At 38.9% G+C, this 26,324-nt stretch overlaps 2 protein-coding genes, 1 long non-coding RNA gene and 1 pseudogene across 5 annotated transcripts; all 4 read right to left on the bottom strand.

Annotated features, from left to right (window-relative positions):
• Positions 1-6,138: 6,138 nt before the first annotated feature.
• Positions 6,139-14,412, bottom strand: LOC126410260 (uncharacterized). 3 transcript variants are annotated; one of them, XR_007573928.1, is made up of 5 exons: positions 13,972-14,412; positions 13,565-13,633; positions 13,264-13,389; positions 12,485-12,675; positions 6,139-6,264 (listed from the first exon to the last, which is right to left on the bottom strand). It is a non-coding gene; the product is annotated as an uncharacterized LOC126410260 (long non-coding RNA). The 3 variants fall into 3 exon arrangements; XR_007573930.1 differs by lacking the exon at positions 13,264-13,389; XR_007573929.1 differs by lacking the exon at positions 6,139-6,264 and having other exon boundaries at positions 12,381-12,675.
• A 557-nt stretch (positions 14,413-14,969) lies between these two features.
• Positions 14,970-17,147, bottom strand: LOC116257242 (L-type lectin-domain containing receptor kinase SIT2-like). The gene is made up of 2 exons (XM_031633848.2): positions 16,431-17,147; positions 14,970-16,358 (listed from the first exon to the last, which is right to left on the bottom strand). Exons 1-2 carry the CDS (start codon positions 17,121-17,123, stop codon positions 15,129-15,131), a joined length of 1,923 nt encoding a protein of 640 aa, XP_031489708.1. The 5' UTR covers positions 17,124-17,147; the 3' UTR covers positions 14,970-15,128.
• A 5,772-nt stretch (positions 17,148-22,919) lies between these two features.
• LOC126409193 (L-type lectin-domain containing receptor kinase SIT2-like) lies at positions 22,920-24,109 on the bottom strand (annotated as a pseudogene).
• A 30-nt stretch (positions 24,110-24,139) lies between these two features.
• LOC116257241 (L-type lectin-domain containing receptor kinase V.9-like) lies at positions 24,140-25,125 on the bottom strand. The gene is made up of 2 exons (XM_050078631.1): positions 25,106-25,125; positions 24,140-24,968 (listed from the first exon to the last, which is right to left on the bottom strand). Exons 1-2 carry the CDS (start codon positions 25,123-25,125, stop codon positions 24,140-24,142), a joined length of 849 nt encoding a protein of 282 aa, XP_049934588.1.
• Between the last annotated feature and the right edge of the window lie 1,199 nt (positions 25,126-26,324).

Below are 26,324 nucleotides of genomic sequence, written 5' to 3'. Positions count from 1 at the left end.
TCTCATTTCCTCTTCATTGAGCATATACATTTAAAAGACTTAGTGCAGCTGGTTCTTGTGATCCAATTTCCATAAGCAGTAACTAATAATATGCATGTGCATGCCACAACTTGTGTGAAATGTAAGATATTTGCAGTTCAATCTAATTTATTTTACATATTAACATAGTAGTATGCTTAAATTAATATGTGTTGCAGTTCTCATGATGCAAAGCACCATTATGACAAGAAAAGTTAATCCAATGCATGATTATCATGGTAATTTTTTTAATTAATGTTTAGTATTCAATGCAGACAAGCACTTGTTAATTTTTATTAACATTTCAATTTCATGTTAATTGCAGATGGACATTTCAAGGTTGTTAATGGACTCTGAAGATGTTTCCTTTGATTTTCAAACTCTCTTTTTATCTTTATGTTTTTTTGGCAATTTTAGTTTCTGCTGCGATCTGGTAATTAATGTTAGTTATTTAAATGTGATGGCTAATGAATCAATGATCATGATGGCACCTGTATGATGTGTGGTGAGCTGATGGACCTTGGTGGTTGCTGGTGGTGTTGACCATATGATGTGTTGTGTGCTGCATGATAGATAAGTTGTCGATATGGCACACATAATGATTGATATCCATGTCATATTGCTGCTTTTGTTGATGATTGACCATGTTTAGCAATTGGTGGTGGTGGTGGTATTAGTGTGAACTTTCAAGTTTTGATGTGGAAATTGAAAGAAAAAGGTGAAAGAATATCAGATGCAGAATATCTCTTTTTAATGTTCTTTTGATGCACAATATCTCATTCTGCTCGTACAATGGATATAACTTGTGCAATGTCCAATCTTTTCTTTTTATTGTATCAGATTTCCAGTCGCCAATGCAGTGGACAAAGTCCTTCCTTCTGTCAAAATTTGGGTAAAGTATTCACTGATATGTAAGCATATATCTTGTCGGCAGGTAGCCTAACAAGTCGGGCCAATACAAGTCGATATTAACCAGTATATTGACAAAAAGCAATTTAAAAGTTTAGCTTTCTTTTTCTAAAGCCTATATGGACCCGGCCCGTCTCGGCCCGACCCGCCCCGATGGGGCAGTTAACAGAACCGGCAGGGTTGAGCCTCGGACGTGGTTGACCAGACCTGGTACCCAGCCCGGCAACGGGCGGGTAGCGGCCGATCCGATTCAAACCCGGGCCCTTAACGGCACTGAATAAACGGGCGGGCCCGGCCCGATGCCCAGGTCTAGCGGCTACGGCCACCATGACCATTACGGCCACTATTTGCCCCACGGCCACTATAGTTTCCACGACCACCATAGCCTCCTCATTGAGTAAAAAAGGTAGTTGCTGAAGATTCAACTTGTGTAGGACTTTTAGAGCAAGTAATTGAAGTCGATGCTCTTGATTGAGCAAGAAATCATGTAACCCGTCTTTATTGACTCTGGGCTCGTTTTAAATTTGGATTGGGTTTGATTGGTCGCCAATGCATTTAGTGAGTGATTTAAGCTACAAAAACATGTCACGATGCTAGAACAAGACATAAAAAACAAAGGGAAGGTCCGTGCATGTGCACGTGACACTCAATAGCATCAAATTCTGTCGTTTTTGTATATCTGCCTTGGAATTTGAGTTCGGAATTCTCGATTTGAATGTAAACTTGGATTTTGGATCTAATTTGGATCCAAGAGTTGGATTTTGGTTTTGAATCTTGCATTTGGACTCGAACATGGGTCTAGAGATTTGTTTTGGATCAAATCTCATGATTGGACTTAGATAAGAATATGAAAGTTTGTTTTGGTTCTAGGGTCGGCTTAAAGCCCCAAAATTAAATCCAAATAAAATAATTGAGATTTTCATTTGAGTGAAAATGAAATACAATCTTTTTTTGAAAATTTGGGGGTGATAACTGTAGTCATAAAGAGAAGGATCTCATGTCACTCTCTTAAGACCATTTGTTTGGACCAATAATTCAAGAATGCTATAATTTGGATGACATATTCAATTTAACAATCTTATGCTTATTCACAATTCTTTGATGATAATAGATGCACGAGTTAGCTAGATTCACTTGTACTTACTCCAGTATTTTTTTCACTTTTTAAACTTAGATTTATATGGCTAAATTCATTTTTTGTTTGTAAATTCCACTTTTTCCCCATAGTTTAGTTGTTTAGCTCTTGTTTTGCAATGAGACACATGACTTTACTTTTCTTCCCCTACATTACCAATATACGTAGGCAAATCATCATTTTGATAAGACATTCATAGATCCAATGTGTATCTTCAGCTGAATGCTGAATAAATGCATGCATTATTCGATGCAACAATGAGGACAAACTTTAACTGTGTAAAATTAATAGAAGCATGAAGTATTATGGAAGTGTAATGTTTTTCTTTGTTAAAACATTATGTAGTTCTGGTACATTGGAGCTAGTTTGTGTGTTATGAAGGACATAATATTCTTGGGTGCTTGAGATACAAAGCGAAACATATCAATGAATATGTTGGTTACTGAAAAAATGTGGACACATTGAAGACATTTTTTATGTCTCTTTGTTCCCTAGCATTGACATAAATGTATAATCCTGGTAGAAAAGAAGCTGTGTCACTTGTTGCACATCTCTGAGAAAGAGAAAAAAAAAATCATTCTGACCAACCTATTTAGAGTAGAAGACAAGAATGACATAATATTTCCTATTTAGAGTAAATGTCTCTTTGCATATGATGCCTTATGTGCTTTGTGGTTCCTAGTAGAAAGTTAGAAAATAATATATGTACACATGCACACTACAAAATTTGGGTAATGTTCTAGGGATTGGGAAATAACATGTAAAGGAGGACTGTAAGAAACACCGAGATGGTCACAATAGGCAAAGAAGAATGTAAACATTTAGTCTATTGCAGCGCCAACTCCTTGAATGAAAAAAATGTTAGTAGATTCATATTAATCAGCATTTTGAAGCTCCTTTGAACTTTGCACGGTCAGTTACATGAAATATCTTATTATAACTGGTCTCATATTTAATTTTCGTAGACTTGGTTTTCTACTTGTAATGTCTTGACCTAAAATATACGTTAACTTGTTCTATTATAATTCAATCAACTCTCGCAGAATGAAGATTGGAGAGCATCTCAATGTTACAATTGTAGAATGCCTTCATGATCGCTAGCCTTTTGAAGACAAACAACACTTTCAACTTTTTCTTTGGCAAAAAAGCATCAGATAATGCTATTATTTGTAGTCAGTTGTTGATAAATGACTAGGTTCTTCCAACTAACACCTAGTTTCTCCTTTGACAAGCTTAATATGCCACATTCATAGATAATTTTTGTTCCCTTGACATAGGTATTAGTTTCACATCCATCTGGTTGCCATGCTTTATTACTTATATGAGCATCTGACAGAAAAAACTGAAGAAAGAGGTGTCAAGTTTCTCCTTGCAAAAAAGCTAAGAAGAAAAGCGTTGGCAATAAAGATTGGCTTTTGCATTAACCATTAAGCCAGAGATAGTCTTAGAAGCTTAGTTACTTTGACCATTCTATCAAAGGTTAAAAAGAGCTTCGTTGTTTGATAATAGAGGTTGAAACTAGCAACCATCTGATTGGATTGATTCCTTTTTATAATAATAGCAACATGGCTAACATTTGGCTTTACTTTTACTTGCGCTTTTTTCTATGATATTACAAGAAACAAATGGTCTGTCTCTCTCTATTCAGACAATTATTTTCTACATTACCTGGTGCCTCCTTTGAAACAAAGTTCCTAAGTTCATGAGTTTCTCTACTAAAACTACTACAGAGAACCATTTGTTAGGCATTTGGAGAGAAATAATCTTCCATAATTTGCTGGTTGAGTATTCCCTGGCCCATGTCAAGGTTCTTGCGTCCTTGGGAACATTGTGAACCCAGCATATATTAAAAATATTAGTGATTTATATAAACTATGCCTTTGAGGAAGGTTTGATAGTACCATGGAAATTTTCACAAAAACATGGTATTGTTTCTTCTTTCTCTGTTCCTCTTTCTTCAATTTGGTAGTCTAATCCCTTGAATAGAGTTGTGTCAAGATGGTTTATTTCTGTAGGTAGATATACCTTTTTTGCATTTTCATAGATTGTTCTATAGTGACTATGATTTTAGAAACTCATACAAGTTGAAAAACCTGGTGGAAGGTATATGAGGCTAAGCTTTTTCCTTTGCAAGAGTGACCCATTTAGAATTCTATGTAGTTCAAGTATCCATCTTTTTTCCCTCTTAAATGATGGAAGTTTCCTTGGCTCTCAAGGTGCATATTCATGAGAATTATTCCCTAACTTGAATGACTATCTCACAACTCAATCTCATATTTTTTTTTGACATGTGAAATTGGTCTTGACAGATTTTCAAATGTCCAATGTTAGTAGAAATTGGCATTGAATCAAAGTGTAAATTAACATGTAGTTGCACTTTCGTTGGCATACAATGCCTAATCTTATTTGGATAGGCATGGGTTCCTTTTTTTCTGGTTCCTTCTAATATGAATTATGTATGCCTAACTCAGACAGCCTTACATGACTTTTAATGTTGGGGCTAAAATTAAGGTACACAGCTAAAACTGAATCCTCACACTCAGGAAAACATAATTATCTTCAATGGTAGAACAATTACAAAAGACATCCAGGCTATTCTACTCACCCTTCTAAAGATTCCCTTGCATTATTTCATAAGTTTATATCTATTCACCAAAGGGAACAGACATCTACCAACCTCAAAAAGAACGTTAAAGCCAGGAGGACTTAATTGTAGTTAAGAGTGAAACCTACGGTCAGATATATCTCAAAGTTCTAGTTCTTAATACACAATCATTATGAGATTATGAAATCACAGTTGGTTGAATCATGCAAATTTAAATCTATAATTATACTTGTATGAGACTCTGAGCTATTCCTCATATCATGGTAACTTCTTATCCAGTCCAAATGTTGTAAAACAGGTACTTAAAATAATTAAAATAGGAATTATTGTTCCTTCAGTTCTTAAGGAAAGATTATCCAAACCTGCTTGATCTGCAATCTAACTTAACGATTTCTAATATTTTTATGTCAGAATGTTTATACTTACCCTCTTTAAACATGCAGGTTAGTTTGGGTTTTGTATTTACTTCTGCTTATAATTTCATGCATAGTTGAACTTGAGATCTTGATATATAAGTGAGTGGGTCTGTACCCTACTGGAGGGGTGTACAACCTAGTAACAACTATACTATGTCCACTACGATAGTCAATTCCTTCTGCATTTGAAGATGTCTTATATGATTTTCATACTTTGTGCAGCCAATTACATTGAGTGTCATAGATGAGGAGTCAATTGGCAAGACTTTCCTCAAAATAAGAGAAATGTTTATGGAGACATTTTTTTGGGTCAGCATTGGAGACCTATGTGGCTTCAGCATGTTTTTCAGCATGCTTAGTGCAATTGTTTTGACCTATCTCAAGTGTAAGAATCTGTGGCAGTTCCTAGGAAATCTTACTTTTCATAGGACACTAATGCTTGCATTGTGAACATGATATGCATGTCCTATGCACTTACATAATAGAAATGGGCAAATATTGTGGTAAATTTTTAATATAAATAGTTCAAGGTTCTTGTAGCTTCACATAAGGCTCATAAAAAAATTTGCAACTGCGGCTGATAAAGTTAAAGTCCATGGCCAACATTGTACCAGCCCCTTATGCCTGATGAATGGGACCCAAGTGGCTGCAGATGTTACCTGTCCAACATTTGATGCTTGTTTCCAAGCATATAGACTAGTATGTTGACATGCCTTTGGTACTTCTTCTAATACTTGTTGGGTAATTCTGAATTTCTGTCGCCATATTGTTATCTGAGAAAATTTAAGATGGATAGGATTGTTAATATTACTAGAATCCAATGTGGTGTTACAGTCAAGCAGCTTGTAAGTTGACCTGCTTCTATGCATTCTTGTGTGTACATTTTTTTATCATTGGAAAATCAAGAGGTAAGCAAATATGGAACAAGGGAGAAGAGGTTCCAGTTACTGAAAAATGTTAGCAGTGTTGGGCATGTTAGGCTTGCCTTGGAGGAGGACATTGGTGGCTTGAGCTAGAGTTATGAGCAGCACATCTCTCTTTAAGGCACCACATAGGTAGCATCAGCTTCCACCACAACGAAAGTGTGGTTTGCTATGCTAAAGAAGAGATCATCATTGAGATCTGCATTGACGTTGTGGAGAAGACAATTTTTATAGGGCTCACTCTCAGTTTGAAGGAATCTGCAACAAGTAGACATCATTAGCTAATGAATACACTAGCTCATGTTCAAAACTGTACATCGGATTTAATAACAGTGCATTGGTAAAATCAAAGATCACATTCTTTTGTCTCTCCTCTCTCTCTCCTCCTCTCTCTCTCTCTCAGAAATTTGTAAAAACCAGACAGTTAGATCAGGCATAAAACCAGACCCTTTAATTTTTTTTCTAAAAAATTATCTTAAATGAGCTATAAACATGCTAATATATTTATTAAAACTATTTTGATATAAAACATGTTTTGAATCAAGTTGTTTTCATGAAAAATGTTGATAATATAAGAGCCATTCATTTTTCCTTATTGGAGAAACACTATTGAAATAAAAAAAAATGGTCAACATAATATATTTTTTGCATCAACTTATCCTTATTATCTTATTGGTAAGTTTGGATTTCAAATTTTGGAAGACATAAATGCTGTTTTTAAAAACTGGTGAGCTGTTTATCTGCAAATGTCAGATACTCTTAAGGAATTTAACTACGAGTTAGTAGTGGATTAATAAGTTCATTTATAAGGGGGTTAATTATCTCAAACAAGATTACAATGTGCTTTAATTATAAGTAGACTAACCTTAATTAATCTGTGTCTAATTTAAACTAAAACATAATTAGAAGTTATTAAAACTTTTGAGTTTAAATTTAAAAAGCTGAAAATTGTTTATAACAATTGAAAAGGAAAACAATTAAAGGGGAGGCCGAGTTCCATCTCCCACCATAAGAGAGAGGGAGAAAAAGGAGAGAGTTGGAAGAGGGATTCGTTTTAGCCAGGGCCAAGGGAAAAGAAGAAGCTAGTGACCTCAGGGATAGTCTTCTAATAGTTTTTTGAAAGCTAAATTGTTAAAAGTCAGAGTTTAATTCAGGTATGGTGTCTTGGGGTTTCTCTTTTTGTTTTTGGAATTGATTTTGATTCGTTTAGTGCATAATTTCGAGTCATACTCTAGGAATCATTATTTTTTAATATTATATAATATTGATATCTTTTGTTTGATTAAAAACGACTCTGATTGGAATATTTACAAACTCCAACTTGCCAGTTTGTGAAAATAGCCCTTTGGGCATGTTTTTAGAGAAATTGACCTCACGGATGCATCTTGCATGTTGAAAGATAATAGATACCCCATACAGTTTTTGAAGTGCTCAAGCCATTTTGTTGGTAGCCGGCAGATGCCCACAGCTGGTTGTGCTGCCCGGCCATGGCCGAGTTGCGGCATACTTACCTGGGCTACAACCATTGCATGGCAAGGCACCATTATTGGTTGTAAGTTTGGCATGTTTTAGACTTCTTTATATGTAAACATCAACCTTGTCTCATTTGGAGTTCGTTGTGCACACAAGAGCACACTAGAATGATTACTTGTCATTTTTGCCCTCGCATGCACGATTGCAGAATTAGTCGATTTGGAGGCACTTAGCAAGCCCCAGAAGCACTAGTGGTGTCGTTTGATCGCTGCAAGTGTATCATTAGGAAATACCTTAGTGGTTCTCCTTAGAGAGGGTAGGGATTCAGATTTTACATGTTGTGTGACTTGTTGTGAATCTTGTTGCATCCTATTTAAACATGCATCTTATGATATGGTATGTGGGTATAGTCTAGATATCTGATAGGTAGAGGTTGGAATCGCAATTGGTGCGACTGTGATTTATAAGTGAGTTGGACATCTATAAGAGGCCTCATGGGCTGCATATGTGTAGACAGACAGGCTTAGCTATGGCTACATGATTATGATTTCAGGATTACAAGCCTTATTGGTCATATGGGCGTGTGTATATGTGTGTCTATATGTGTGTGTGTGTCTATATCTATATATATATATATATATGTGTGTGTGTGTGTGTGTGTGTGTGTGTGTGTATGCATTCTCTTGATGCATTGTTATGTTTTGTTGATTCCTTCTTAATGATATGATATTGATTACTTGAGCATGAGCTGAAATTAGGGCAACCCCTAAGGCCAGATTTAATATGAATGAATCGTATTGATTGGATATTATTCGAACCCACTATAAAAGCAGTTAGGTGGGTGGCACAGGGCCCGTGTTGTAAGAATGGATGAAGTGCTTCTTACCCAGGCCACTAGCAAGGAGCCCATCACGCAGGCCACTAGCAAGGATCCCATCCCCACATAGAGTATGGGTCGTGCTGCTGCAGTAGCTATAGTTAGCTTAGCCTTATTGGATATGGTTACCCTAGGTTTTTCAGGGACTCAATTGTTGTGTGTGATGATTGTAAACTATGCAACAGTCTTGTGGAGCCTTACATTCCTATCAGAACTTATACTGTCACTCAGTGCATAGAGTTATGTGTTTGAATGTGTACTCTATGTTGTATTGACTATTTATTGCTCAAATGGAATAACTGAGATGTTGGCGTCTCCATTTTTCTACCTATGTTATTTATGTCTAAATGGATGATGTATGTGTAGGCCTTAGGGATAGGCCATACTTAGAATTATCTCTGATCCTTATTTTTATTTGGTTTTGAGTACTCACCCTAAGAAGGGTTGTGGCTCAAGATCGTGATACTATCAAAATAGAGGGTGATAGTTGGCAATGTAACTGGCACTAAACCGTATCCTATTTTGGTTAAGGGAATGCTTTGTGTACATATAGCCTTGTAGGATGATAAATTTTTATATTGTTATTGTGTTGTGATTTATCTTTCGGATATGAGGTATTATTATACATGTTACATGTGTTTTTCACAGTACACCCACCGACCGGTCACTCTAATAGAGTACAGCACAGGTCTACTTAGGACAGGTCGATCCACACACCAATTATGCTAGTTGTTTTTATATTGTGATATAGAACATGCCACAGTATTCACTAATTTTGGACGCAAATCTGGTACACTATGCATGAATCATATGTGTTGCACCATATTGTGCCATTCACCAGTTGCAAAGGCCAATATGATATACTATGCATCCATACACATGTTGCATTATGTTTGTATGAAATGTATGGCTGTAAGTAGCATCATTATAAAAGTTGGTAGCAAAGCACCCTCTATCCCTAAGACAATCAAACGATCCCAAGCACCAGTAGCCAAGTGAGATTAGTAGTACTAATTTAATTTCAATATCTTTGTTATTGTTTCTCTTTGTTACTAGTTGTAATGTTATGATAGTGCTAATTCTAGTTTCTTTATGATATCAGTGTTTTGATTTGTAAGTATTATTCATGATGTCGAGTAGGGAATTGCAAAGGCTTGTGCGTCTTGAGAGGGAGAGTATAGGTCAAGCAGGAAGTCGCAGCTAAGCAACAGCCTGCTGACAAGGTACTCATTCTTGAGACCCTGCGTACGCTCACCGGGCTATTCTAGCCCTCATGCCGGCCCCTATGTGATAGACTAAGGTGGTTGTTGCACAGCCAGCTGCAGCACCTATTGCAGTTCCTATTCTTGCTATTCATCCAATTCCCAGGGTTGAGAACATTGCCATTCAACGATTGTTGACTACCTTAGATTCCTGGCCTCAATGTGATTGAAGTTACATTTCCTGTATATTCTTTCATTGAACATGTTTTATTTGATTTTGGTGCTTCTCATTCCTTTATATCTCATAGATTAGCCACTTTACTTGATATTTATATTGTACCTATACTTTATAAACTTCTGAGAGCCATTGTTATTGGGTTTCAGGATTATTGTACCCAATCTTTGTTTGATGTACCCAATGAAATCTCGCGAGCAGTATGTCCTACTCAATTATCACTATGGATTTAGAGTGTTTTTATGTAATTCTGGGTGTGTATTGGCTTTATGAGTATGATGCCTATATTGATTGTCATGCTAAGTGTATGCTTATTTGTACTTTTGAAGTCAATTTGTGGAATTCTAGGCTAAAAACGTAGGGCGTCATCTTAATTGGCAGTCGTTACACTGCGGTGCAGCAAAACATTCACTTAGAGGAGATTGCTTACATGTGAGCTTACTAAGAGTGATGGCAGAGTAACCCCAGCCTTAAAAGATCTCTATTGTTTGTGAATGTGTTCCCTAAAGGTCTTCTAGAACACCACCTAGGGTGATGAGTTCTCGATCAATTTGGTCTTAGATACAGTACTAGACTCGAAGGCGCCTTAGATGATGACGTCTATCTAGTTTGAGGAGTTGAAGAACCTTGCAAGAATTGATAGATAAGACTACATTTGCCTTAACGTGTCTCCCTAGGGTGCACCACTATTATTGTAAGAAAAAAGGATGCTTCCTTTACTTGTGTATCGATTATCACAAGCTGAATTTGATAACCATTAGAAATAAGTACCCTTTGTCTCACACAGAAGATTTACTAGATGAGTTAAAAGATGCGTGAGTATTTATCAAGATTGATTTTTGATCAGGTTATCATCAGTTGTGTATTAATGAGGAAGATGTGTCTAAGACTACGTTCAAAACCTGGTATAGCCATTATAACTTTCCTGTTTTATCTTTTGGGGCTGACTAATGCTTCTACTATTCTGGACCTAATAAATAAAGTATTTAGAAATTACCTAGATCAAATTTGTGATTATTTCATTGATGATGTATTGATTTATTCTCCATCAAATGAGGAACATGATGAGTATCTTTCTATGGTATTAAATACATTGAGGCAACATTTGTATGTTAAATTGTATAAGTGTGAGTTTTGGCTGGAAAAATTTGAATTGTTGGGTTATATTATTTATAGTCAGGAAGTGGCAGTGGATCTAGCTAAGGTAGAAGCAGTACAAAAGTGGATGAGCCCTACAGCTCCTACTGAGGTACGAGCTTTTCTTGGATTGGTAGGATGCTACAAGCAGTTTATTAGGGGTTCTCCCAAATAGCTTTGCCAATGACTCCATTATTTAAGAAAGAAGTAAGTTTGTGTGGTCGGGGGCATGTGACCAGAACTTGTAGACGTTAAATAGAGGTTGACAATGACACTTGTTTTGGCTTTACCATCAGGCACAAAGGGACTTGTAGTTTATACTGATGCTTCCAGAATTGGATGGTGGGGTATTGATACTATAATTTAGATAGCTAAGTCCATATGATCAGAACTATTCTATCCATGATTTGGAGTCGGGCACTATGGTGCATGCCTTAAAAAATGTGGTGCCATTGTCTTATGGAGTAGAGTTTGAAGTATTCACAATCATAAATTTCTTATCTCTTTTCACAAAAGTAGTTTAATTTTTTGCTGCGTAAATGGATAGAGTATCTCATGGATTATGATTTCAAACTTTCTTTTTGTCTTAGGAAAGCTAATGTAGTAGCATATGCACTAAATCACAAATCTAGGGCACTAGTACACAACCCAGTTCATCAGACATGGAAACTTATAGAGGATTTGACAACGTGGAATCCATTTACAGATAATCGAGGTATGGTTTTCCTTTATGCCTCAGTACAAATTGATTTATTAGAAATGATTCTGCAGAAGCAGAATAAGAGTCCAAAGTATGCACAAATGAAGACTTAGTCAGAGTTGGAAAGCGAACTTTTTCCATGGACCTAAATGCAGGGTCCAATTTCTGGTAGACTGTGCCAGATGAGTAAACACAAAAGACGAGACTTTTGGATGAGTTGCATTGCTTGTGACATATCATTCATCCTGGCAGCAACAAGATTAATGAAGACATGAATGCAGCTTTTAGTAGCCAGGTATGAAGTTCGAATTGCTAATTTTGTGGCTACATGTTTGATATATCAACAGGTTAAGGCGGAACATTAGAGGTCGGGTGAGTTATTAGAACCACTTGGGATTCCACAATGGAAATGGGAAGATATTACCACATTTTTTTATGGGACTACTGAGAAGCAGGAGATGACATGATGTCATCTGGGTGACAATCAATATATTGATTAAGCTAGCTCATTTTCTGCCAATCCGGAGTCTCAATTTTCTAAATTTATTAGTTGATCTATATATTGATGAGATAGTTAGATTGCATGGCTTGCCATCTACCATTGTCTAAGACCAAGATCCATGGTTTCCTTCATGATTGTGGAGTTCCCTGTAGCATGCTTCAGGGACCCAATTACATATGAGTTCAACATTTCATCCTCAAACCAATGGCCTTCAAATGAAATAACCAAGAAGGTAAACTTAGACTTGGTTCAAATGAAATAAGCAATAAGTATTAACATAATCAATCATAGGTACAATCATATATGAAAGAAAGAGAAATAAACTTAGGGAGAACAGCAAAAAGTCAATTACCCACAACAAAGATGCAAGTTAGTGCTGCAAAGGCAGTCCCCTTGAGAATTCTGGACTCGAAGGCAGATTCTCAACCAAAAGAGCTACATATCAGCAGAACACCATCTCTGGTACGATAAAGAAGGCAATACCAGTGCTACTTGCACCTCCTTGCCCGGTTGGCATGGCTTAGATTGGATCCTATGCCTTACCTAAGTACCAGCATATCAGCAAAATTTTCAGAGAGATAGAGAAGAAAGGTGCTGAAACTAGAATAAGAGTGCATGTTGTAAATCATTGGGAGAGGGGAAAAGTTAGATTTCTAATCTACCTTTCAGTAACATGAAAACTAGTCTTTCACATATCAAAAGATATGTATTTCCACAAATATATTTACAAATTATAATTATGTGGTAAAGCTCAAATTATTTAACACCAAACAATTTGTTTTCACAAAAAAAAAAAATCATTGCCAATATGCACGTGATATTTAAGCCATCTTCGGACCTATAAAATGAACATGAGAAGTGTTATCCCTAACAAATCATATACTTATCTACTTTTCATAGAAATTAAAAAGTACATTGATACATAATTTGTTTATTTGTTTTGCATGTATGGCTTCAAAGTCATGTATCTTTTCAACTTGTCTAGCTTCTAATTTGCACATCTGGTGAGTATGATTGCTTTCTACATTATGCACCTTATTGCATAGATCACCATACTCCTCTCAATTTCACACTTTGTGTCATTAGTTCACATTGACTAGAAACTGCATCAAAAACTTGTGATGGTTTTACCCTCATTCCATAAGTATGCACTCGTCCAAATTTGTCTGGTCCCATCACCCATGACAAGACATCATTTAGAGATAGCTCATCTCTTATGTCTTCAGGAAGTTGGAATATTGCTTCATTATGTTGAGCCTACAAATTAATGTAACATTTCAATAACATGTATGTTAAATAAATTTTAATTAACATATTGCTAATAATAATGAAGAGGAGAAAGCAAGCAATTTAAGAGATTAGAAGAGATGAGAATTGCTTGGAAATCCTGAAGCACTTGAAGTTTCTCCATAAAAAGAGATGAGAATCATACCGCCGCCTCCTAATGCAACCATGCACTTCATGGGGATGAGGTTGCCCTTTCATGGATCGTCTCATGGTGCTGGGGTTAACATAAGACCTTCAATCAACATAATGAGCAAAAAAAGGGGAAGAGGAAAAAAACAAATTCCTCATTCTCAGAGCAAGAGAGGGAGAGAGAGAATTTACTCAACATTACTAGCTTCCAACAGAAGTTGGAGGAAGAAAGCATACAGATGTAATCTAACATCCAAAACTTAAGAGAAAACCAGCCAACCAAATGCGAAAACAAGAAGAGAGTTATGCATAAGTTGTAAAAGAACAACCCGGTGATCAGCCTTATGATGAATGAGAATTGTGCCTGCAAACGAGGACAGAAACATGGAACATTATGCCCAACAACAGAGCTCTTAGATTTACCTTTCTTTCACGGAAAATAACATCATAACTTAGCAACCAAATGCCTCTCCAAGTTGAAAACAGCCAACATTTCCGCAGAAGTCTGCCCCTCTTAGACTTGCGAAAACTCATGGAGGCCATGCAATGGAAGAAGCGATTGTTCTGATCCTGAAGCTTTAACCATGTGATTCGGGAACACGCGCGCCGGCGGATCTCATCACGCGTACGCCATTCAGAAATTAGAGATGACAGATCCGACATACGGCGAGCCATGTCATGCGTGGTGATCTCAGAATCCTGCTGGAGCGGGAAAGGAAGAGAAGCTCTTCTTCCCAAGCTTGTAAGTTATGGAACTTACGCAACCTCCTTTGTGTTATTTTGAAGTTGATCCTCAGTGCTGCCGGCCGATCAACCGCTGGAGAAGACCAACAAAAGTGAAAGATGCTCTTGAACTCACGTTCCCTCAACACCATTGCTCGAAGATGAAACGGCGTCTTGTCTGCCCCATTGCGCGCCAGAAAGTGGTGATAACGCCATGATCAGATATCGTCCGTGCTGGGACAACGGAACGCGTCAACACTTACAAAAGTAAGACAGATTCGCGAGCGTTTTAAAAAAGGACGTCGTGAAAGTATGTTTTGTCGTCTAAGTCAACATGTCCAAAATAAAACGTCATTGAAAATAGCCTTCACGGATGTGTGCTGCTACAAAAAAAAAAAAGCCTTTTATTTAAAACAATTTAATTTCACAAGCATCATTTCAAACATCTAAAAGGAACGGAGAAAAAGTGAAGATGAAACATAATCTACTAAGTAACCTTGATCAATATATTGACTACTTAAGACGGTGGACTATGTAATTGATGAACTCTTGACCCAAGAAAAAAAAGAAACAAAAGAATAAAAAAACCATCGCCCTTAGCAATTAAGTAGTATTTTATATTACTGGTAGTAAATATACAAAGATTTTGCCAGACCGAATACAAGGAGTACACAAACGGTGTACGTACGGGCTGGCACTCAGCTCCAAAAATAACAGATGTGAGAGATCTTGTAGCCAACCAGAACCTCGAGCAAAGGGTGGCATTCTGCTAGTTTGACAACTTGAGAAAGGATATACTGATCTATGACTTTTTGATTGATGCCTCTGCAATGACATGCTGGAGTTGTGTTCATAAGTTATGATCCTGAGTTTCCTGAAGTTGATGATAGAATGGCAGAGGAAGAGTACTGCAGAATTAGTTGGTCCATGCCTGGATCGTCTTGAATAACAATATTATGGCATTCCAGATCTTGTAGGGAGGCACCACCATTGAGAAACTGAGTCAGTTGCCGCATGTTTGGCCTTGATTCAGGTGCAGCCTGTGAACAGAGCACGCCAAGCTTCAGCACAAGCTCTGCTTCCTCCACCACATAGCTATTCCCAAGCTTGTTGTCCATGGCGTCCAGTATTCGTCCACCCTTCCACAGAGAGTGGACTAACTCCACCAGAACCATCTCGTCACAGGGTCTCTCTGGCTCAATAGGCCTCCTTCCACAGGCCATCTCTAGGAGCAAGGCACCATAAGAGTACACATCGGAGCTCGTCGTGAACTTGCAGGTGCGGGAAAGCTCCGGCGCCATGTACCCAAAACTCCCAACGATTTTGGTTGTTTTGGGCTTGGTCCCATGCTCATAGAGTCTAGAAAGCCCAAAATCACCCAACCTGCCATTTAGATCACCATCCAACAATACATTACTCGCTTTAACGTCTCTGTGCACAACCACTTGCTCCCACTCCTCATGCAGATACAGCAGACCAGAAGCAATTCCCTTGACAATCTTGAACCTCTGTTCCCAACTCAGGCTTTTCCTTCTTATCCCAAAAATATGACTGTCCAGACTCCCCTTTGGCATGAATTCATAGGCAAGGAGCAGCTCCTCGCCTCGTCTACACCAACCCTGCAACTGGACCAGGTTTCTGTGTCTCATCCTCCCCAAGCTTGATACTTCTGCCACAAACTCTCTTATCCCCTGCTTCGAACTATGTGATACTTTTTTCACTGCAACTTCCATTCCGCTCCTAGGCAGCACACCTTTGTAGACGCTGCCGAAACCTCCTTTCCCCAACTCCTCCTTGAAACCCTTGGTTGCCCTGTAGAGTTCCCTGTACGGGAACCTATGTGGGTAGTCCATCTCCCATTCCTCTACCTTCTCAGATGTGAGCTTCCTCTTCTTATGGGTCCAATAACAGATGCTAATTGTAATAATGAGAAACAATATAATCACTAATGCTACAGAAAGGTATAGGTACAGCTTTAAAGACTTCCCTAGAGGAGTACGATCCCGGGAACAGAAGGAAGGCGTGAGAGGTCCAACTCTTGTGCTTTTCCTTCCATCGTGAAGCTCCAAGCCAAGATATAGTGCTTGCTGAATAGCTTTTGCGTACCAGAAGAGAAGCCAACATACATGTGTTCAAGCAGAATAGGAGACAGGTCAATGGAATATGATATGAGCGAGTGGGTGCGACAATGGGGCTATGGTGACATTCAGCTGCTTCCCCTTCCCGTCATATTCAATCCATGCTTGGATGGGCGTCTGGCTGTCCAGAAGCACCGTTTCTTTCTTGTTAAGCTCTGTATAATAAGCAGCAGATTCGGAGGTATTGGAGATCACACCATTGACGTCGATGCCCACATGGTTTCCATCTCTGTCTTCCAAATCTACTTGTTGAACTGTGTCGAATTCAACTGCAAATATATGACTGTTTGGGTTTACGTTGTTCGACTGGTTGACGAAGCCGAGGAAGGGGCCTCCAGAGGCAGAGCAGAAGTTGGTGGAGGGTGCCAAGACGAAGGCGAAGCCATGACCACCTGGTTTCTGGTCCTTGGATACGATTTCGAAGACAAAATGTGTGCTGAAAGATCGAGTAGTCGTAGCCGAAGGACCCTTTTTGAATTGGAGAATGGCCGGGTAGAACGCTTGTCCTGTGATGCCTGGAAGATTCATGGTACGTTGACCGTTGGTCAGTTGAAGAGCCCCCGTGCTGATAACAGTTGCAAAGCCAGATAATAAGCTCAGGTCTGACGGTTGGAAGCCATTGAAGGAAAAGGTGCTGTTGAGGGAAGTTGCAGGTGATGTGCGGACGTGAGAAAGAAGAAAAAAGAGGAGAAACCATGGCAGATGAATGGCCATGATAGAGAAGAGGGTTGGAAATTGCTGAAGTCACAGCGTGTTTGTTTCCGCTGGTCGGGGACAGTGGGTGCCGGGGCTGGAATTTATTTGTGGCAGGTCAATGGAATTACAGTTCTTTTTCAAAATAGTCGCTATCTTGTGTGCATATTTTCATAAATATAATCATAAATAGTAGTTCCAGTTCAAACATGTCATAAAAACTTAATAATCTAAGTTTCACATATCTTTTATATTGACAAATTGATGTCTTTCCTATTTTTAATCTTTATACGAGATTGGCCATGATCACTACATTGTTTAAATTAAATTTATTGGGAAAGAATGCTCTTTTACTGTGGAATAAAAAGATATCTTAATAAATGTACCTCTATAGATGCAGCATGGTATAACAATTTTTTTTCTTTTCCAAAGAAATAATTAATGATAAAAAAAATAAAATAGAGAAATTTCATTGGTTTTTTTCTTTTTATAAAAATGTTATATTAGCCTAAAAAAGAAAAGTTATTCATAAGCTCATAGCAAGTTACATATATGATTTCCAAGGATAAACAATAAATTACAAACAAGAATATAATTTTACCGCCATTTTTATCTCAACAGAAATAAACTCAAAATTGGTAATTATTTAATGTTATGAAAATTTGAGTTGAAAAAGAAATTAAAGATTAAAAAAAAATATTTGAAATGGATTTTGACGAAAAACAGTGGTAGAAAGTCTGTCTGATATTAAACTTTATGCATGCGACACATGTTTGCTGTTTCTTTTAATTTTGAGTACGCTACCTCATGATTTTTCATTTATTATTTTTTGTATCGGTGCAAATTCAAATGCAAGAAAAAATCATAAACGCCAAAGTGGACAGTGCTTCATGTCGATTAGCTAATCCATAATATTATATATATATATATATATATATATATATATATATTTGTCATCTTGATGCTATCAATTTGTGTAGAGTGGGTTTAATTTCATATTGCATGCTTTTGTTGCTTAGTTTACACAATAAGGTCGACGGTTAACTTAAGACAATAAGACTAGCTTTCGATATATGAGAACACTATATGTTTTACGATAACTTATGTGAATGTAGAAACGGTCAGGTACGATAAATTAAAGGAAATAATTTGAGTAATGAAAAAGGCGACAAAGACAGTATCTGTTTTCATATTGAATATTTTTGTAAAATATATTAGAGATTTGGCATACACGACAGTCTAAGGATATATGCACGACAGATGGGATTGGATAATTAGTATATGATTTTTTTATAATTTTATTTTGTTCAATATTTAAGGCTAGCTATTGTGGGACCCTTTTTTTTATTAGTTCGGTACCTCAAATTTTCAACTTGATTATGGCACGGAATGAGATGAAAAAGAATTACCAAAAGAATTACCAAAAAGAATTCAGGAACTTCTACGAAGCAAAGCATTTTCGCTATAGGAAGAACTTCGATCACATATATAAGAAATGAATGTTCCTAGTGTACTTTAGAGAAGAAGAAAATTATAAAAGGACCATCACATAAGAATACAATAGCTTGCTTTTCTTACAAATCCTAAATTAAAGACATATGAAGTTGGAGGGAGTGGGGAGGCAAGACCCTTAATCTCAAATCAACATAACTCAATGACATTAAGTGGCATGTACAGGTGTGTTTATAAACAAATATACACTCAAGAAAAGGAGGTTGAGGCATTTTTCGTATTTTTTTATTAAGAAATGTACATTTTATATTTTTAACTTTTTATAATCATTTTTTGTCTTTCTAAAAGAACATATATTTACTTAGGTAAGGGCATTTTGGTCATTTTGAAAATTCCTGTGAACAATTTTTTTGTATGCAAGGGTGTGCATGTAAACAATTTTGCTCCTCAATACAGCACCCTCCAAGACGCCAAGTGAGGGCATGGTAAATACATGCGACCAAATCCAACTGGATGCATAACCCATCAAATAAAATATTTGTAGGATATTATTGTTACTTTATTTTACAACCAAAATGGTTCTGCAGTTAACTTAAACTGAGTAGAGAGTTTTGCAGAAGGATGAAGAAAAAGATATATAAACTTATTTGAAAAATGTCAAAAGACAAAAATGTTTTTGGAAAATTCACTTAATGTCACACAGCGTTGCACAACAAGTCAAGTCAGCTTCAACTGGTGTTAAGATATAAACTTACTTGAAAAATGTCAAAAGACATAAATGAGCCGAGCTTCCGATTTGAGTTGTAAGAATTTGACCCATTTAAACTCGACTGGACTCAACTGCATAATGAATGCTGAAATACAATGAGCGAATAGTTAAATGACTAGCAAATAAATAAGTCAACAAGTCAAAAGAAATGAGACAAACTTAAGCTCTAGCTCAAATCGATACTGTCTCATTAAATTCGAGCCTGTTCTATAGAGGCCGAGTTTTCTAAGTTCAGACAAGGTCGTGCTTGACTCAGCTGGGCCACACTTATTATAAATATATACTTTGGAACTATAAATTGTGAGTGCCCATCATCTTCTTGGCACCTTTTTTTTCTCTCCAAGAGATAATGAAAGGTGGACTTTGAGGATTCATTACCAACCAAAAGTCAGGTCTAGTACCATTTTCCTGATTATTTCTTCTTTCTCCTCTTAAATTAAGAAAAACATCACTGTCTTTGCGTCTCATATAATGAAATATCGCCCTATATATATACATAGTGGTCCATTTATTTAAGATAGATATTTGGTCGAGTTTAGGGAAACTGGAAGTAACGGTTTCCTATAGCCATTCGGTGAAGGCAAATCGTCCGCCAAGCGTCAAGTTGGTTCGGCCGTTGTCAAATTAAATACGCGCTGGTGACAGGCTGACAGCAATCAACTTCTTTGAATATTCTTCATTGAATTGCAGTCCCTTTTGTCAACGCCTTGATCAGCGTGACCAAGTCTATCGACTACGTTTTCATTTATTTGATGAGATCGACCTGTCGCAAAACATAGGCAAACTGTACATTCTGAAAATATGGCTTCTTTTTGTGTTGATGTGTATATAAGTTTTGAATAGTTATGTACTTGTTATGAGATTTTATAAAACCGGAGAACTTATTCGTACATCCAATTAATTAATCAGTTCCGGCAAGTAGTTCCGGGATTTGGATGAAAAGAAAAACGACGGCCAGTGCCGAGTGGCGTTTTTTGGCATGTCCGTGCCTTGGCTAAGATCTTTTTGGCCACGGCTCTCAATTATTATTTGCCAAGGTTATGAATGTGGCAGAAGACGTTATTTTCTATTCCCTTCGCCGGGTCAGCTGGCTGTTGTGGTGACTTATTTCATCGGTTTAATTAATTTGTACCTTAGACATCTTCACGGGCAGACCCACAAATTTTTTAAGAGGAGGGCCAAATTAACATTTTTAAATTTTGTCACAAGTAGAAATATCTTTTTTCAAAATTTATATAAAAAACAAGTAAAATTTTCTAAAATTTACATATAATTTTTTTAAAAAAAAATTGAGGTAAGGCCAGAGATTGTAGCGGCGATAAATTGCTGGTGCAATTTATTGCTGGTTTATGTTTTTCCTTTTTTACATTTTTGTGACGAATCACTAGGCTTATCCGTTCATTGAAGTAATATTGCATGAGATACTAGGAAATACTAGGGAACATATATATAAGATTTGAACTATAGAAACAACGTTGTGAGGGGCGCTCTTAATGAACCCTCATTAGAAACGATTTTCAAAAGATACATTTTTGGAAGAATTTTCAAAAGATACATTTTTGGAAGAAAACGCAACTGTATTTAGTTATTTACTTTTACTAACGGTCACCCTTTACTTTTAGTTATACTTTTTAGCCATTCTTACAAGTCTTCTTTGTTGTTGTACAAAATTGGAAGTTTCTTCATAGAAAACAAATTCGCCAACTTAACCAGTTTGTTAATTGCCACCTAATTTTCAGTACCTAATGCCCCAAATTATTGTGAGATAGACTCAAATTAATCGGCCGCCCTAAAAATAATCGAACATGTTGGTGGTACTCCACAATATTTTTTTTTCGTTTTCAATCATTAATTGCGTTGAGACCTATTCCTAGCTCCCTCACGGATATTTGATGATATTTTCAAGTATAGTTTGTAAGATTTTTCTAGTTTTCTTGTTAATAGTCGTGGGGAGCAATGCTCAAATGGACAGGCTGGAATGCATTATGTAGTATGTAGTCGTCCGATCAATAGGAGCAGGGGTGGAGCTAAGGTAAGGATCGGCGCTGGGCCGGGCCGCCGCCGGGCCGGACCCGGGCCTGACAGCCAGGCCCGATAACCAAACCGGGCTGGGCCCGGGCGGGAAGGGCGGCCCAGCGGCGGCCCGGCCGGCCCGACTCCCACCCTCAGGCGGTCGGGCGGTCAGGCGGCATCCGCCCTGAGCCCTCGGCTCGCTCGGTCGCTCCCGTGACCCTCCCTCTCTCTTCCCGTCTGCCTCTCCATCTCCCTCTCTGCTCCCTCCCGTCTCCCTCTCCCTCTGCTCCTTCTCCCTTCCGTCTCCCTCTGCACCCTTCCGTCTCCTTCTCCCTCTGCTCCCTCCCGTCTCCCTCTCCCGTTTCCCTCTCCCTCCCTCTCCCTCTCCCATTTCCCTCTCCCTCTCCGCCTCCGTGCACCGCAGCCCTGCTCGCTCCCCTCCCTCTCCGCCTCGGTGTCCCTCTCCCTCTCCGCCTCCGTCCACCGCAGCCCCTCCTTCTCCCCTCCCTCTCCGCCTCCGTCCACCGCAGCTCCCATCCCTCTCTGCCGCGATGGCCGGCCGGCCTGGCGGCATCCGCCGGCGGCCACCCACGAAGTTGGGTGGCATGCCGGTGAAAAACCACCGCCCGCCTGCTGTTCGGCAGGCGAGCGGTGGAGGGCCTGGACGAGACACTTGACCGCTTGGGCGGTCGAGCGCGGGTTGGGTCCGAAGCGCAAGTCGGGTTCGGAGCGTCGGGTCCGCCAAACGGGCCGGGCCGGGCCGGGCCTGATTTCTGTGGACCAAGCCCGATACCCGACCCGGCCCGGCCCGGCAATATATGGGGCCGGGCCGGGCCCGCCCGGCCCGATACCCATCCCTAAGCTAAGGGGGCACATGGGGCGTGTGTCAAAATTGTCATATATATAAATTTTAAAAATTGATATTTTGGTGAGTGTCAAAATTTAAAACTTTAGTTCAACTTCTATTCAACCTCTCTCATGATTTTTTTTTAACTCTGCTCCTCAATAAAAGGCTAAATCTACCAAAAAAGAAGGAAGGTCTTATATGTGAGTTAAAGTAAATGGCATCTTACCACCGTGCCCACACTGCTTTGGACCTTAAAGGTTAAAAAAGAGAAAGAGAAAGAAGGTTTCAAAATATCATTTGACACTACTCAACCCATGGCCTAATTAAGGGGGGAAAACACTTGCTTATAGAATAACTGTATAAAGAATAACTATATAAGTAGAAACAAATTAAAAAAAAACGGGGGTGGAGGACGCTGGATGCAAGAAAGTATAAACAAATAAAGAGCATCTTAACGAGTAGAACGTAAAATATATAATTGTTAGTGGAAATTAAGTTCATATTGAGAATAATATAATTTTTAAAACATATAAAATGCAACGAGAAGAAGTAACGATAAAACAATGGGAGAAATGAGAAGCCGTGATCATTTCTTCACTATTTAAGCGGTGGACTAGGTCAAGGTGGTGAACTCCTGATCGAGTTTAGAGAATTAAAAATAATATTATGTAAAGTGCTGTAATTCGATTATGTATACACATTGTGGTAGGCGATACCTATACGTGGACTGGGAAATGGTATAGGGTGACCAGATTATTAAAAAACAACTAAAAACAAGAGTTCTCACAACGAAACCGGTCATGTGGAACCTCAAGCAGAGTGTCAAGCAGAGTGTCTTATTCAGAACTTCAGAATGCTTCACAACTTGATCAATGGCTTCAACTGATTTCACTGCAATGAGATGCTGGAGTTGTCTGCATAATTTATGAGCCTGAGTTTCCTGAGGTTGATGATATAGATACCTTCCCCGACGAAGGATTGTGCAGCATCAGTTGGTCCATGCTGGCATCTTCTTGAATAATCAGATCCTTGTACCTTAGATATTCTTGTAAGGAGGCCTCACCATTAAGAAACTGAGTCAATTGCCCCATGGTTGGCCTTGATTCCGGTGCTGACTGTGAACAGAGCACGCCCAGCTTCAGAATAAGTTCTGCTTCATCCACCACGTAGTTATTCCCCAGCCTCTTGTCCATCGCGTCCAGTATTCGCCCACCCTTCCACAGCGAACGGACTAACTCCACCAGAACAACCTCCTCAGGGGGCCTCTCTCGTTCAATGGGCCTCCTTCCGCAGGCCACCTCCAGGAGAAGGACGCCATAAGAGTAGACATCGGACCTCGTCGTGGACTTGCTGGTGCGGGACAGCTCTGGCACCATGTAACCGAAACTCCCGACTATGTGGGTAGTCTTGGGATTGGTCCCATGATCATAGAGTCTGGCGTGTCCAAAATCACCCAACCTGCCGTTGAGATCACCATCCAACAACACATTACTTGCTTTAACATCTCTGTGCACGACGACTTGCTCCCACTCTTCGTGAAGATACAGCAGGCCGGAAGCAATTCCCTTTACAATATTGAATGTCTGCTCCCAACCGAGGCTGCTCCGTTTCATCTCAAAAAGATGGCTATCCAGACTCCCGTTTGGCATGAATTCATAGACGAGGAGCAGCTCTTCACCTCTTCCACCAACCCTGCAATTGGACCAGGTTTCTGTGCCTCATCCTCCCCAAGCTGGATACTTCTGCAACAAACTCCCTCATCCCCTGCTTTGAATCATGTGATACTCTCTTGACTGCAACCTCCATTCTGCTTCTGGGCAGCACACCTTTGTAGACAACGCCAAAACCTCCTCTCCCCAACTCCTGCTTGAAACCGTTGGTTCCCCTGTAGAGTTCCCTGTACGGGAACCTATGTGGGTAGTCCATCTCCCATCCTTCTATCTTCTCAGACGTCAGCTACCTCTTCCTTTTGATCCAATAAGAAATGATAACAGTGATGATGAGCAACAACAGAGCCCCTAATGCTACAAAAACGGACAAGAATAACTTAAACGACTTCCACAGAGGAGTACGATCACGAGGAATAGAGGGAAGGCTTGAGAGGTCCAGTTCTGGTGCTTTTCCGTCCATCGCGAAGCTCCATGCCAAGATATAGTGCTTGCTTGCTAGAGCTAGCGTACCAGAAGAGAAGCCAACATACATGTGTTCGTTCAAAACAGGAGATAGATCGATGGGATATGATATGAGGGAACGGTTAGGTTTGAGTGGGTGTGACAATGGAGCTATGGTGGCATTCAGCTGCTTCTCGTTGCCATCGTACTCAATCCATGCTTGAATGCGCGTCCGGCTGTCCAGAATCACATTTTCTTTCCTGCCAAGCTCCGTATAGTAAGCAGCAGGTGCAGAGGCATAGGATATCACACTGTTAACGTCGACGCCCACATGGTTTGCATCTTTATCCTTCAAAGTTGCTTGTTGAACTGTGTCGAATTCAACTGCAAATATATGATTGCTTTGGTTTCCGTTGTTCCCCTGGTTGAAGAGGCCGAGATAGCGGTCTCCCATGGCTCCGGAGAAGTTGGTGGAGGGCGCCACGACGAAGGTGAAGCCATGGCCACCTGACTCCTGGAGCTCCAATACGATTTCGAACACGAAACGAGTACTGAACGATTGAGTTGTCTTAGCATTCTCAGAGTTTTTGAATTGCAGAGTGGTTGGGTAAAATGCGTGGCCGCTTCTGCCTGGATCATCCCTCGTAAGCTGACCGTCAGTTAGGCGAAGGGCCCTGGTTTTGATAACAGTTGCAGAGCCAGATAGACTCAGATTTGACGGGAGAAGCGATTGAAACGAAAGGTGCTATTCGTGGAAGTTGCAGGTGAGCTGCAGATATGAGCTAGAAGATGAAGGAAGAAGAGGAGAAACCTTGAGTTCTGAAGTGCCATGATACAGAAGATAGATGAAGATCACATAAATATTCACAAGGGATTCGTCCTCACCATTTGGTGTATGGAGCTCTCTTTATGTATGGATAGGAAGGGACCAAGGACGAATGGCTGGAATTTATAATTCTTGCTGGCTATGAGAATCTCAATTTTGGATTTTAAATGAACCAACAAAAGGGTTACCTTGAAAAGGAATAAAAACTAAAAAGAAGATCAAATAAAATATTTATTTGCTCTTATTTCAAGGACATGCAGATGCAGTGAAATGGAAAAATTACTGTGGAACATTTAACAATAGCATAATTTTTAAATCTTGCATGTACCAAGATACACACCATTAATATCTTTTCACTTTCCTTGAATATTTCCACAAGAGGCTAATTAACAATGTGGTTTTCAAATGATTTTGGATCATTTATTTAAGAAATGATTATACTAGTCTTTTTTTTTATAATCTTCTTACCAATTAGCTCAGAATTACCAATTCGGATTGTATAAGATATTATATGAATTGGGAAGGAACACACCCATATTTTTTGTGAAGATGTAAAAAGGATTGGGAAAAGTACCGTCAAAACGAAGGTTAATTTCCGGTACCGGTTCGGTCAATGCAAATAGATCGTACGCCGAGCGTCAAGTTGGTGGGTGTTCTTAAATTAATTATGGCCGTGGTGAGGAAGCTGGTGGTGACAGCAATTAACGCCCTTTGAATTATTCTTGTTATATGGAGTTGTTTTCCTCATTAAATTGCAGGTCCTTTTTGTCATCACCTTCCGTCGACTTCAAGCCTATGGTCAGTCATTCCATAAGTTCTAGCTATTGCAAAGTGTCGGCAAACTCATGTTCTGAAATGGTCTGTTCATTTGGATATATAATAAGAATATTTGGACGAATGATTAATTTTTTTGTCACAAGTTTTAAAGCTATTGAAAAATTTTTAACTTGCACATCCGTCCAAGTATAGTCCTATATATATAAAATGTCGGGGACTCGGGGGCAACAAAGGGGATGCCAATATATTGGATATGAATCGAGTTTCCAACCAAACAACCTCTATTGAACAATTTCGGTGCATGCATGCTACCATGCTCTTCTCCATCCTAACCAGAAGAAACACCATGCAAACAAGTCCGAGAAATGCAACACATTAGCAAATCATATGTTCTTCATTAATAGGGATACCAATGGATCAGATTTGA

The sequence above is a fragment of the Nymphaea colorata genome, chromosome 7 (assembly GCF_008831285.2).
Source record: "Nymphaea colorata isolate Beijing-Zhang1983 chromosome 7, ASM883128v2, whole genome shotgun sequence".
Lineage (NCBI taxonomy): Eukaryota > Viridiplantae > Streptophyta > Magnoliopsida > Nymphaeales > Nymphaeaceae > Nymphaea > Nymphaea colorata.
This window is presented reverse-complemented; position numbering and strand designations above follow the sequence as displayed.

What these genes read in the sequence shown, in the direction of transcription:
- LOC116257242 (XM_031633848.2), bottom strand. Translation starts at nt 17,123, where the DNA reads ATGGCCATTCATCTGCCATGGTTTCTCCTCTTTTTTCTTCTTTCTCAC. An exon ending in CACTCGCTCATATCATATTC is followed by an intron (nt 16,359 to 16,430) that starts CATTGACCTGTC and finishes AAAGCTATTCAG; the next exon opens with CAAGCACTATATCTTGGCTT.
- LOC116257241 (XM_050078631.1), bottom strand. Translation starts at nt 25,125, where the DNA reads ATGGCACTTCAGAACTCAAG. An exon ending in ATGGCACTTCAGAACTCAAG is followed by an intron (nt 24,969 to 25,105) that starts GTTTCTCCTCTT and finishes TATCAAAACCAG; the next exon opens with GGCCCTTCGCCTAACTGACG.